Raw genomic sequence first — 13,662 nt, 5'->3', positions numbered from 1 at the left:
TCACTCGTCACGTGTCCAACCTTTCCGTCGCATTTTACGCGTCGTAACGAGACTGTCCAATCAGAAACCCACTCTCCGCTGGTTTGACCAATCACCAGTCGGCATTGGTCGACTACTGATGACGTTTTCTGGCACGCTGGAGAACGGAGGATGTTGAGGTGAGCTCTGAATGTGAATTCTCTCGAAAATAATCGCATAAATTAGTATTTATTTCATCTTAAGGTGGTCAGTTGTATTTAACATCACACACAGTTAACCTTTTTGTTGTTTTTAAGAAACTTTTTGCTTCGTAACAGCAGCTTGTTTGTCATTTCAGGCGTCTCTCCAGAGTCTTTTCACCCATTCAAAGTCAAAGAAACCTAAAAGCTGCCGTTGTGCACCGGAGCCTGTGCTCTGCTGCCAGCGTTGCTCTTAAACCCATAATGGAGCCTAAACTGTACCGACCCCCTCCAGAAGTCCGGGGTATGACCTCTCTGGACAGAGAGGCCTTTACACAGACTATTACTGTCCCCGCTCTACGGGTGCCGACCGGGGTCCTAAACAAAGTGGTGAAGAGCCTGAGAAAGTCGGCCATCCAGCGCCCAGGGGTGCCCAGGGTTGTACAAGCTAAAGAGGAGAGTAGTGACTTTCGTTTATTCCTGTTGGACCCCCACAAAGTGTCCTCGCCGAGCTGCTTCAGCGAGACTGAAGCCGAGGCTCTGAGGTCGTTTGGTGTCGCCGAAGAGCTGCAGCGCTACGAGCTGCAGCTCACCTATCACAACCTGAAGAGTGAGGAAGTGCTGGAGGCTGTGCTCCCCCAGGGTCAGGATGTGACCTCTGGGTTCAGCCGGGTGGGACACATCGCACACATGAACCTGAGGGAGCACCAGCTCCCATACAAGAACCTTATAGGTGAGAGGCACATGTTGGAACAGAATAACAAACAGATGTGTGTTTGATTTATGTAGGGTGTAACATGTCTGTATTAAGGGTTTCATTCAGATGTTTCTTACTGTGTCCTGTTTCTTCACAGCAGATGTTTAGCAAGTTACATTTCATGCAAAGTTGAGCAGAGATTGTACACTACTGTGCCTCAGTGTAACTTAAATGCACTTTTTTTGACGTTATAACAAAACATCTAACTGTGTTGCATTGAAGCGCTGCAGTGTGCTCACTCTTTCCTCCTTAAATTGGCAAATCACCTCAACTGGGACTTGCTGTCATGTGAGCAATCACTTCTAAAGGGGAAGAAATGTTTCATCAGTGCCTTCCAGTCCAGTTTTGGGCTTTTTATCAGCTTCCACAGAAAACGTCTTGATTTCCAATTGTACATAAATTGCATAATGTGCAAACTGATATTCAAATATCTGCCATTGTATTACAAATATTTTATTGTTACTGGTATAAACACAGATATTACATGTAAAGCATAAAGATTTGTGCTTATTTATATTTTCATCCTAAATTCCTTCAAGTGTGTAATTTTCTGGACCATTGTAAAACAAAGAAAAGATCTGAAGAGAGGTCACTTTCATGGCGAATTTTGTGTCCGCTTCCATTGCAGGTCAAGTCATCATGGACAAAAACCCCGGTGTTACCTGCGTGGTCAATAAGACAAACATAATTGACTCCACTTACCGCAACTTCAAGATGGAGTTACTAGCTGGAGACGAGAACATGGTCGCCAAAGTAGGTTAAACCACAAATGTGCTATTATTTCTTGTTAATGACACACACGTACTTACTTGGTATTATACTTTTGTAGTGATTCTCAGATCATTGCCTGATGGGTGAATCTCCTTTGTCTGTGCTGCAGGTGAAAGAAAATGGGATGACGTACGAGTTTGATTTTTCCCGTGTATACTGGAACCCCCGGCTGAGCACAGAGCACCAGCGTGTGGTGCAGCTCGTCAAACGTGGGGACACTGTGTTTGACGTGTTTGCTGGCGTTGGACCCTTTGCCATCCCTGCTGCCCGCTCAGGTGCCAACGTGTTGGCCAACGATCTCAACCCAGAGTCCTACCGATGGTTGCAGCACAACTGCAAACTCAACAAGGTGGAGAACAAAGTCAGAAGCTTTAACCTGGACGGCAGAGCGTTCATCCAGGGAGCTGTGAAGCAGGAGCTGCCTGCGCTGCTGAAGGGAAAAGCTGGCGTTCATGTAGTGATGAACCTGCCTGCATTGGCTCTGGAGTTCTTGGATGCATTCAGAGGCCTGTTGCACCAGGAGCCTTCCTGTGATGAGAACCTACCCACAGTGCACTGCTATGGCTTCTCTAAAGACGACAACCCTGAGACAGATGTGGTGAAGAGGGCTTCCCACAGTCTTGGATTCCCTCTAGAGAACCGATGCTCTGTGCATTTTGTGCGTAACGTAGCACCCAACAAAGATATGATGTGTGTGACATTCACGGTCCCTAAAGAGGTCCTCTTCAGCAGCGATCATGAACAATCAGGTGAGGATTGATTAAACAGTAAGGAATTTAGGAAGAAATTGGCAGCTCTTTGAAAATGTACGAGGTAACTGGCTTGCTCAGTTCTTTGAAACACATTTTTTATGTCATCTTAATTTTTGTGTATTTTACTACTCAGAGTGGAGCTGACACAATTAGTCAAGTAATTGCATTGCATTTTGGACTGTTAGTCTGACAAAGAAATGTGAATATCAGCTTCAGCTCTAGAAATTCATGAAGGAAATCTCTCATGTTGACATTTCACTATGTTGATTTACAACTTAATCAGCAGACTGTCAGATACTGAAAATAGTCTTAATTTAGAGCATTCACGCTGTCATTGTTGTTGTATGTGCTGTGTGTGTATGTTTCACTGTACTACCAGAGGGGCCAAAGACTACTCTCCAGCTTGGTGGACAATAAAGTTGTACATGATTCAACTCTAAACAGATTTTGTTTATCCGCAGAGCCTTCAGCAGAACCGGCCCCGAAGAGGCAGAAGTGTGAAGAAGCTACAGATTCAACATAATCACCACATCCACTTGTCACTGTAAGAAACGCCAGGGGACATTCGGGTCCAAGAAATTTGAATTATTCTTTTTATTTAACTGATGCTTTTATTACAGATGTTGTTGCGTCTTGTCTTAAGATGTCACGGCCCAGTCTTCAGTAACTGACCTTTTGTTAACACCAGAATGTATTGGTTATTATTATGCTATATAAAATAATGGACAGATTCTCAGTGTTCATTGTGATTTATTTAAATATAAAATTAACACAAAATATAAAAAGACATACACACCTTGACCAAAAAAATCAGTCAGAGCATTGTCCACTGACCGCAGCGGCTTCTGTGGTTTTTATAGTCCTTTTAGTCACGTTTCTATCCAGTGGCTGTTGTGCTGTTTGAGCCGTGGGTGTGTTCAGCCTTTCACAAGGAAGAGCCCACTGAGAGCGTCTTGAACCGCTCGATGACAAGCCAAAGCTGAGGTGTATCCTCCAGCTGTGTCCTGAGGCATGGCAGCCCGCACGTGGTTCAGATACCTGAGAACACACCGAGAGCCCTGGTCAGTTACAACAGTGAGCTATTTTGTAAATAATGTGACTGACTGGCAGCCATGAGAGCTGGTTTCAAAAGTAGTTCCTGTGAGTGTAACTTGAGTATAAGTTTATTCTTCATTAAACCCACACTTGAAGTTATTTTTTCTGGCTCTCCGCGACCCTTTGGCCCTTTGATGAGATCAACGAAGACAGACGTACCCATACACTAACACTGGAACACCTTGTGCCTAAAAGCCTCTCCAACGTGGCTCTATTAAAGTATTATGGGTGTCTTTTATTTTTTAAGTGCTTACAGATGTGTCCTGCCAGAGCCCCTTTTCAGGTTCTTAAGCGAAGGCAAAAGTCACTGTTTATTTTCACATTTGGGCACAGACAGAAAAACAGTCGAGCTGTTAATTTAGTCTCCACATCTTGTCGCCACAGTGAAAGATGCCCCTCTCCTTGTGAGTTGTGTGTGTATAGGGGGGGTTGACCTGTGTCCCCACCCATTCTAATCCTTCCTCCACTGTCAAAAAGTGCTCAACGGGGGAGAAACCCGCACACATGTTCTGTACCGCTTTCTTGTAGCATCTGACTACAAAGCTACAAAAGCAAAGTCCTCCAGCAACTGAGACAACACGTAGCCTTGCTTGCCAATACTGCCTGCCCCTCCACCCCCCACCCTGCAGAAATCACAGTCCTGGCAGAGAGGGCTAAAGCCCTCACACGAGTCTGGCTTTGTTGCCCCTGTTCCTGTGAGCCGGGGAAACTTCAAAGTGAAACGGAAATCAAGAGCACAGACAGACTTCTGTGATTTCTGTGCCCATTCAAGCTGCTTTACAGAGTAACCCAACACCTGTGTGGAGGCACACGGAGACTGAGAGTCGAGGTGTGTGTGTGTGAATGAGAGATGGACAGGAAGAAAAAGGTGTTGGTGAGAGTGCACGCTGAATAGATCATCTCGTGCTTTGGTGTTTTATGATTCTACGAGGTGCTTTGTTCGCAACGCAGTAAAACCTTCGCTGAAAATAAAAGTTGAAACATATTCACTAGCATGACTGTGACATCAACGCATGGAGTCAAACACTCATGAATATCACACAAGATGACCTTGTTTTACAATGGGCAGTGAAAGTGAGAGGAAGAGCAGCAAGAGATGTCAGATCTTGCACACAAAGACCACTCATCACCCACTAGAGAAACAACACACAAGTTCAAAACAGGAGGCCCAGTGATTAATAATAACTTCATTAGGCCCAAGCTGCTGTAGCCTGTCCTTCAGAGCACTTGAGGGAGGTCTTCTCATATGGCTTCCTGCATCAGATGAGTGCTATCTATTGATTATATTGTACTGGGCCTTTTTAATGGTGAAAAAAGTGGGCTATTTACAGCCTGGCTAAGTCTGCTCTTCCTGCTAATCTAATCCCCAAGCTACTCATGTGGTCATTCCTTCCAAGAAAGCTGAGAGCTCTGTGTAACTTTATACCTGCCTGCCCCTAAGGAGAGAGAGAGAGAGAGAGAGAGAGAGAGAGCAAGAGAGCAAAAAGAGAACATGAAGCAGAGGGAGGAAGAGGGTGAGTGGTGTAGGTGGGGGGTGGGGTGGGAAGCAGAAAGAGGAGGGAGGATATGAGGTGAAATCACCTTTGGGTATCATCATCACAAACCCTCTTCTCTTAAAGCAACCCTGTCTGCCCTCTGCTCACCCCTAACACCCAAGGTTAGTTCAGTTCTGCTCCATTAACTCAGCGGCAGTATCCGCACCTTCCTGTAAAGGCGAGTCACATACATGTACACACACACGAGCGGCCAATGACGCTCGTGAAGCTGAAAGATAAACTCGCCTCTTTTCACATGACTGTACTTGACGATGCTGAAACATTAAGAGTGGACTGATAACACCTAAGACGTGCAACAACTTGAAGTGCATTAAAAATGTGCGGCACGCTTGCCTCCAAAAACAAGCAGGCTCTTTACACAGCCTTCAATCGTAAAGCGAGATACAATACACACACACACACACACACACACACACACACACACACACACACACACACACACACACACACACACACACACACACACACACACACACACACACACACACACTATACCGCTCTGAAACAGACGCTCAGAGCCCCTCTGACGCGACTCTTTCACTGTTTGTACTCACACTTTCCACACCCTCCCACCACCCCCATCCCGTCTTTCTCCCTTTCTCTCTGAGGACTGGACTGCCTTTTGTTCGCAGGGCCGTGAAACCCAAGCCGTTTCGGCCGGTAACATCTTTCACTCTCCGGGCCCCACTGGAGCATTAGCTGCAACTTGATATGGGTCTTTTCAAAGCCTCATATTATTGGGTAAATATGGGTCACTTTGGACTGGCCCATTATGTCGCTCGGGGGGGGGCGGGAAAAGACGAGTGCAGGTGATGAAGACAACTGAATGACACAGTATGACAGTGTGCATGTCAGACTGCAACTGCCACAAGATGATATGACAGGGGTTTTCCATCAGTGTGCATACTCGAAGTGATCTATGTTGATATCTTCCTTCATCTCAAACAATGTGCATGATGTGCTGCAATATTCATTTGGAATCAACGGTAGCATGAGTGTCAAAGTTAGATTTTTTTGTATTCTCGAAAGCAACGTATAATCTAATAATATAATAAAGGACAAAGCGCTTGCATTATTTTTCAACCTCTACTCATACCATCTGCTATTACCCATTTCTTTCAAAAAGCCATGTGCTGTTGGATCAAAACTGTTGAGAGCTAACAGCATTTTTCCACTTGGGTCTGGAACTTTGAATACCTGGGCAATGTCTCCTGCTAATGCTAATAACGGTCAGAGTTTTTCCTGATGGGACCCTGAAAGTATTCCCCACTCTAGCTGCCTGGAAAACACCGCGCAGCTCCATCTCTAATTCAAAGTGAAAAGATAAGTGCCGAAATGTTCCGGCGGGTTCTGCGTGATTTCCAGCTGGGAATGTGTGGCTCCTCTTTGTGTTTGGATCGGCGACGATGCCGCGGAACAGAGGGTGTTTGGGTTCTTCAGGGCAACGGCTGCAAGGTTGGGACTCCGGAGGGAAAACAGCAGACATAAGACGGAGGTGCAGGCTGAGTTGGGCCTCTTGTCTAGACTCCATGTGTTGGCTGGAATTGGATTAAGAAGAGCTGTGGAAGGCCGGGCTTGATGGAAAAGAAAAGAGGCCTGTAATTCTACAATAGCTATTTCAGCAAGCAGACACTTAATCAACATACAAACCACAGAGCAGACGCGCAAGACAATGGAGCAGTCTGAATCAGTCTTAAACAAAGCTCACTGTAGAATTACTGTATGTGGTTTGGCTGCTTTTATACTGAACATTCCTGTTTATCATACAGCTAGTTCAAAGAAGCTAAACTGGCTCCTTCAATGGAACAGAAAACATAAGGCAATATCTAAACCGATGGGATTTTCTGAGAGAATCCATAATTTCAAAGGTCTGTAAGGCTGCTCTTACATTTTCCCTTCAAAGCACTGGCCTGAGACCTGGCCTCAGCTTGGCACCTGTCTGCTTTCACACCACCCTCAGTGATCTGGGGTCAGCATTTGTTTTTACCTCTCAAAGGATGAGAGGCTTTTTGGATTCAGCCTGTCGTCAGCATGATTCATGAGGGCACTCTGACTTTCAGGCAGTTCGGCAAATACACTCTGCTGAATCAAAACTGGAGGGAAAAATGACATCTTCGAAGATTTATCAATAAAAGCTACCCTACCTGACACTGCTCCAAGGACTGAAGCCTCAATAGCTATGTTTCTTAAATCGAAGGAGCTTAGACTGGTCTGTTGAGTGCAAAAAGAGGGCAGCTGTCAAGCACAGGGCATGCTATATCTGAACAGAGGCTGCCCCATACTTCTGAAAGGCCAGTCATGAGGCTGCTGGATGGCAGTGTGAATGTCCGGAAGCCTTCCTTTAGCGCTCCGCTCCGGCAGCGGTTGAGGATTCCTGGCCTGGAAATGATGTGGGAGGCTGGGGGGGTGCAGAGCCACACACCTGCCAGATGATTTGTCATTATAGAGGGGTCAGCACTCAGCTGTCACCCCCTAATCACCCATCCTACCCCTCAAGTCAACCCCCCTTCACCCCCCAAACTCCACTCCAGTCCTCCAAAAACACCCCCTGCATTCCTCAGGCAGCTCCGGTTTCACTCACAGCACCGCTACCCCATCTGCCCCTCCTTCCTACACTCTGCCCTGAGAGAAAATGTACCCCTGTGAGAGACACAGCACACTGAGCGCATTGTGTGGATGTGCAATGTGTGCTTATGCCCCATGTGTGTGTCTACACAATTCAAATGTGTGTGAATACATGTTTATCTAAGGGCAGAGCTGTTTGTATCGATAGCGACGGTGAACCGATGGAGCAGAATTTTACCAGTGGAGAACGTGTGAATTGGCCCAGGCTGCAGTCCAGAAACAAAACCCCCGCAGACAAGCCAAACACAGAGGGCTCTCACAGGTATTCTATATCTGTCAACAGCAGTCTTTCATCTCCACGGGTCATAGGTCACACTCTTTTCCACTGAATGCAGCTTCCTCTGGGACGTGCGAGTGTGTGAGACAGATCCTCAGCCATTAGCCAACCCACTGTCCACCAGATTATCTCAAGTTGTACACTGTGAGTGTGTGAGGGGGGCTCAAAGCGGTTACATCATATCCTCACGCGCCAACAGGACCCTTATCCATTATCATGCGCCTTATCATCACCACTGACGGGCTCTGCATCCCCAAAGAGAGGAAGAGAGGGGAGGTGGGTATCGCTAACACTTAGTTAAGGGGAGAACATGTTTAGAGTGTTAACAGAAGCTTTGGGTGACACTTGACATTAACGCTTATAGAAATACATTCTCATGTGGAGTGACTGACAACCTGCAAGTTGTCCTCAAGAAGGCGGCTCATTGGTATCAGTGATAATGACTAAGGGTATATTGTTTTGTGTGTATGAAAGACGGCATTGTGGAGGTGCTTACGAAAGAGGCCTATTGTGCTGCTGCTTGTGCCCAAATTCAACTTCACTTCCTGGTCTGAGCATCACCTGTCACTACTCATCCAGGGCTCTGTGTCTTGGCCCTGCACCTCCTCTATCCAACCTGATGGGGGCAGTAGAGGCTGGCTGACTAGCTGGACTACTGGTTTCACACAAAACCACAGCAGCCTGTGGGCTTAGAGAGACATCACACACCCCGCTAGCCACTTGATATAGAGAGCATCTTTCTTTCGTCTCCTGAGCTGCCACTTGATAACTCTGCCCCCTGGAGAGCTTCGAGGAAGGAGGAGGGGGGCAAAGCAGACTGGAGAGGGAGGATAATGGCATGACATCAGTGTCATCGTTAACCAAATGGGGCCGTAAACAATGGAGGGACATATGCTGTTCAGTGAATGGCTGCGAGCACAAGGCACACCCATACACACAGCAAAGGAGCCCTGACAGTTAGATGTAACATTCTGGGAATAGAGCACTGATACAGAGAGGAAGAATAGAGTATTCTCAGGGGGGGAGGAGGGGGGTTGCCTCCACAGGTATCAGTTACAGAAGCACCTCAAGCACTGGAGAGAAGCAAAGAGGATTTCAATTAGGGAGAAAGATGGGAAAGGAGCAACGACAGGGATGGAGGGAAAACAAAAAGGCAGGGAAAGGTAAAGCAGGGGGAGGGTGATAATTCATACATCACAGTGCAGAAGAACCTCCTACCATGAGGTGTGCGTGGCAAGTCCCCACAGACAAGACCCACATGACGGGAGTTTGTTTTCTTCCTGCAGCTCTTAAGAGGGGAAAATGAGCCAGCTAATCCCCCTGTACATTGCCAGGCCCTTTGCCCCAGGGGTGAGGAGCAGGGGAGGGGCACTGAGTTCAGGTCTGCTAGTGTTTGTGTGGAAAACACACACAAACCGAGCATGGACATAGTTATGAGTGCCATCAGACTCAAAATCCAAGCATGCAAGCCTAGACAGCGTGGGGCTGCTTTGCAAACCTCTACAGAGATCAGTGTGTTAAAATAGTCAGGAGACATCACTTCACCCTCCACTGGGTGTTGACCCTATCGCCTCTAGGCTGGGCCACAAATAAACCTGCAGGCAGAGATGCTGTTAGCCTCGGAGTTCCCTGCCCACTGGTGTCTCCTTCGCTGGCAATGGCCTGCTTTGGCCCAGCCTGGGTTCATCTTGGGAGGAGACTGCTGGTCTGTCTGGCACAGAGCCCACAGAGGGAAAACAATAACACTAAAAGCAGACCTCTTTCAGATGACCAGAATACACACAAGATAAATGCTTCTCCCTCGCAGTCATTCTGTAATGCTCCCTCTGTTTCCGCCCGTTCTTTGGGTCAGAAATGACTCATCCACAAGTAAAAAGCCTCCAGTCAACTAGAGCGTGTGCTTATTTTGACTCATACTTCAAGAGAAGATCAATATTTGCAGAGATCTATGGGAGGGAAAACAATAGTGATCTGGCCTCCACCAGCTCTGTCTGTTAATGGTCTGTTTACTGAGACAGACGGGATAATGGCCTGGGTGGGGGCTGGCGGAGGATCGGACAGTGGCCACACTCCACTCTGTTTCTGATCAAGTTAGTATCGAGGAGAAGAAGCGCCTACAGTACACGAAGCTGAGAACTAAAGCGAAGAATCAAAGTAAAGTGATGTGATGTCCTGTGGATAAAGACGGGGCATCCATTTGACAAGAGACAGGTTTGCAAGTCAAATAGCTGGACTAGAACCTCCACACTTTTATAATGCCTGCACTCTCTTTTGGCTATGCAAATTTGAAATCTGTGAGCCCCACGGCTGCAGTCGAGCTTTTAGATCTAAGCTGTGGAAACACTTAAATGCTCAGAGAAGCACTGCATTGAAGTCTATAGTTACTGGCTATGCTGGATCTAGTAACACAAGACACTGACACGCGCAATGAGTGTGTAGTGTGGAAGACAGGAGGATATCAGATATCTGAGAGACCAAGTTCAGCTTTAGGTCTTGGTTATGGTGGCAACCCCAAAGTATTTGAGGGAAAGCCCTGCTGTTATGCAAGGGGCGAATAAACCACCTTCCCATAAATGGTACTATTTGGCAACATCACAAAATATCTTAATTGTTCCAAATGAGAGCAAAATATGTGGCTTGAGACATTATCTAATAGTAGTAAAAGCAGATCAAAGACTGGTGCTCTCGAGCGAGTTCATCTGAGGTCATGCAAACTGGCGCCCCAGTCTCCAGCTCATAACTTAAGCATCAAAGCTGTGTTTGTGTGAGAGTGAGTACATGAGTGCATGACGATTTGGGGCCAAGAATACGAGACCCGTCTCTCCAAGGTGCCATCACTCTGCTCCTGTCAGTCTCAGCACTTTGACGTCCCGGTGCTGCACCTCAGGTCCCCCACGGTCAGTGACCTCTGATCCCCGCCCCCCCCTCCCCGGCCCTTCCAGGCCCGTCAGGCCCATCAGATGGATATGCGCCCTGCAGGGATCAGAGAACCTGGGTTACACGGAAAAGCTTTTCATGGCCGTTTTTTTAGAGACTCCTCTGAAGCGTTTGTTCTCTACATATTGAGTGAAAAAGAAGAATAACATGGCTGACTTGCACTTTCATCACAGAGTGAGAGGGGAAAGCAGGGGAAGGAAAGAATGATTTGTATGCAATTTAAACCTCATATACTCTAATTTAGCGATGGCAGAAATGGATTCAAGAGTACTCTATGGACCATGTTTAGTGGTCCTGCTAACTCTCAGAGCCAAATCCGGGGTCACTGGTAGTGCTCTTGGCCTGCTATGCCAGAGCTGGAAAGATGGAGAGCTCAGACCTGGAATCAAGCCAACCAGGCAGGGGTAGGCTAGCAAACCCGGTTGCCAGGAACTGTGATGGCACCACTAACTATTCTGGATATCTCCCTCCCACAGTAGCACTTAACATGCAGTATAATCCAACACACAAACAAACAAACAGATACACACACCATTCACATAAACACGCAGACGCCAAGGGATGCTTGGAAGGCTGAAGAACACAGGCAGGAGGAGAGCATCACTCAGAGACCCATTAATCCCTGGCTCCCTACCAGAACAGTGAGCAGGCCTCCTTCAAGTACATTTTAAACATAGCTAGTATATATGTGTGTGTGCAAGTGATTTATGTATTACTTCTGTGTTTCTATGTGTACATATGTCCATTCAAAGATTGAGCCACTTTGAATGAAGCCTTCTGGGCAGTTACCAGGGGATGAAAATGACTGGCTCTTCTCTGTGTTTATGAATGAAGGTCACAGAAAACTACCCATTGGTATTTAACTAGCTTGTCGCTAGTTGTCTGTTTTGGGGAGAGAAAGTGCTCTGAGGACTACTTCCTTGTGCAGAGAAGTGCATCCTCAGGAGAGGAGCTCTAGACTAAACACTCTGCTCATTCAGCTGCTCCCCTTCACCCCACCGACAATAGACGATACTTGACAAGAGCTCCCAACAGAAAACCTCACTTTTTCCACCAATTATAGAAAGAAATGCGGAGTGGGGGAGGAGGCAAAACTTCATAATATTATACACACTGGCATTTGGCGAAGCGCATTGAGCAACCTCTGTCAGAGAGAGATGGGCTAATTTCAGGGCGACCTGTGCCAACACAAACAACTGTTCTGGCTAGCTTTCATTGTCAGCACTTGAGGTTTGAGTTGAATTTTTCAACGCTCCGCAGCCAATTTCTCTTTCCCCTATTTTTCCCCCCCATATGATTTGTCCTTGTCCAAGATCCCAGTCAGTCTTTCATCGCCTACGCAGTCAGAGCTTAAAAAAGTATTCATGTAGAGAACAAATGCAGACCCAGATGCTCATCTATACACACAAACAAAAACAAAAATAGAACGTATATTTTTCTTTTAGGTTGTAAGCACGTGTGAGTTCATGTACCTGAACACAGACCTGGTTTAACTGTAACGCAGGCGTGACTTCATTGGGGTTGTGCATTTTGATGTATGCTTCCATTAAGGTTATGTCCATCAGCAGGCACAGGGTCGGCGTGAGGGGGCGGGAGTTAGAACAGCTACCGCTTCGGTCTGTGTGTGCTGGGATTCATATCACAGCCACGTCAATGTAAACATCATATGTTTCTGTTTGTGTCTCCAGAGCACTATTTACTTCTCCTTTGATTTTGTTTATTAAAGGCTTTTACTGTTCAACATAAAAGCAAGGAGCCATGGCAGGATATTTGGAGCACAGGCTGCAATGTTACATTCATAGTCTACTCATAATTCTTACGGCTCACGCATCGCTGTGGGTACATGCCAGTCAATGAGACAGACGGTGCTTCACTACATTACAGAAACTTCACACAGTCTTATCCTCGGTGGTAAAGCATATGCACCTATGCACGTCAGGGGAAGAGAGGGTGGGAGTGGGGGGTGTAGATGTTGAGGGGGAAGCTGAATGGGCACTTTTGGAGGCCCCTGTTGCCTGAACATGCAGCCTTTACTCTGCTCCAGTATTGAGGCAGCTGTCTTTAATATAAGAGCTCAGCTCAGCCCATATTTATTCAGGTACAGCTGACAGAGAGGGAGAGACAGTGAAAGAGGCGTGGCCCTTCTTTTTCCTGGCAGCCGTGCAGCACTCCTGCGGTTTTTTGGGGGGCAAAGGGACAAGGCGAAAAAGACACAGACACTGAGGCAGAGGGAGAAGGAGAGCGGCACACAAGAAAAGAGCAAGCTGAAACAAAAGTGCATGGCTCCAGTCTGTCCTATGTTGACTGGACATCCTGTGCGAGAGAGTAGCCCCAGAGGCCCTGGGGCCACAAGGGAGGGGGTGTGTGAGCTCAACTCTCCAGTCTCACTTGATGGCCGTGTCCAAGACAAATCACCAGTGGTGCTGCTGTCACCGTGGGCCTTGACCAAGACAAACAGCCGTGTTTTAAAATAAGTACCTGCCCCCTCACAGCCCCTTTCACCTCATCCACACTCAGGCACATCCATATCTCCACACGTTCAAGCATATTCCCTTCACAGGTCATAGGACTGGGGCCGTAGTCCAATGCTCTACACTGGGGACTCACTTTTCACCCTCTCAACGCTGTCTGCCTTCTCTCTCCTCTGCACACACACTTGTGAATATTTACCACATCACACACGTTCCATTGTGGCCAAAATGCTGGGACTGCAATAACGGGGGTGAGTGTGAGT

At 47.1% G+C, this 13,662-nt stretch overlaps 2 protein-coding genes across 2 annotated transcripts in view; one reads left to right on the top strand and one right to left on the bottom strand.

Moving 5' to 3' along the window:
- The first annotated feature begins 113 nt into the window (after window positions 1-113).
- trmt5 (tRNA methyltransferase 5) lies at window positions 114-3,169 on the top strand. The gene is made up of 5 exons (XM_070980057.1): window positions 114-158; window positions 317-891; window positions 1,544-1,668; window positions 1,796-2,435; window positions 2,900-3,169. Exons 1-5 carry the CDS (start codon window positions 151-153, stop codon window positions 2,959-2,961), a joined length of 1,410 nt encoding a protein of 469 aa, XP_070836158.1. The 5' UTR covers window positions 114-150; the 3' UTR covers window positions 2,962-3,169.
- Window positions 3,010-13,662, bottom strand: part of mnat1 (MNAT1 component of CDK activating kinase) — a 32,452-nt gene continuing 21,799 nt past the window's right edge. The window contains exon 8 of the mRNA XM_070980058.1: window positions 3,010-3,476. Within this exon, the coding sequence (XP_070836159.1) occupies window positions 3,356-3,476 (121 nt within the window). The 3' untranslated portion in view covers window positions 3,010-3,355. The remainder of the gene's footprint in view (window positions 3,477-13,662) is intronic.

Source organism: Chaetodon trifascialis, chromosome 14 (assembly GCF_039877785.1).
Source record: "Chaetodon trifascialis isolate fChaTrf1 chromosome 14, fChaTrf1.hap1, whole genome shotgun sequence".
Lineage (NCBI taxonomy): Eukaryota > Metazoa > Chordata > Actinopteri > Chaetodontiformes > Chaetodontidae > Chaetodon > Chaetodon trifascialis.
The sequence above is the reverse complement of the archived record's forward strand: the minus strand, read 5'-3'. Positions and strand labels throughout refer to the sequence as shown.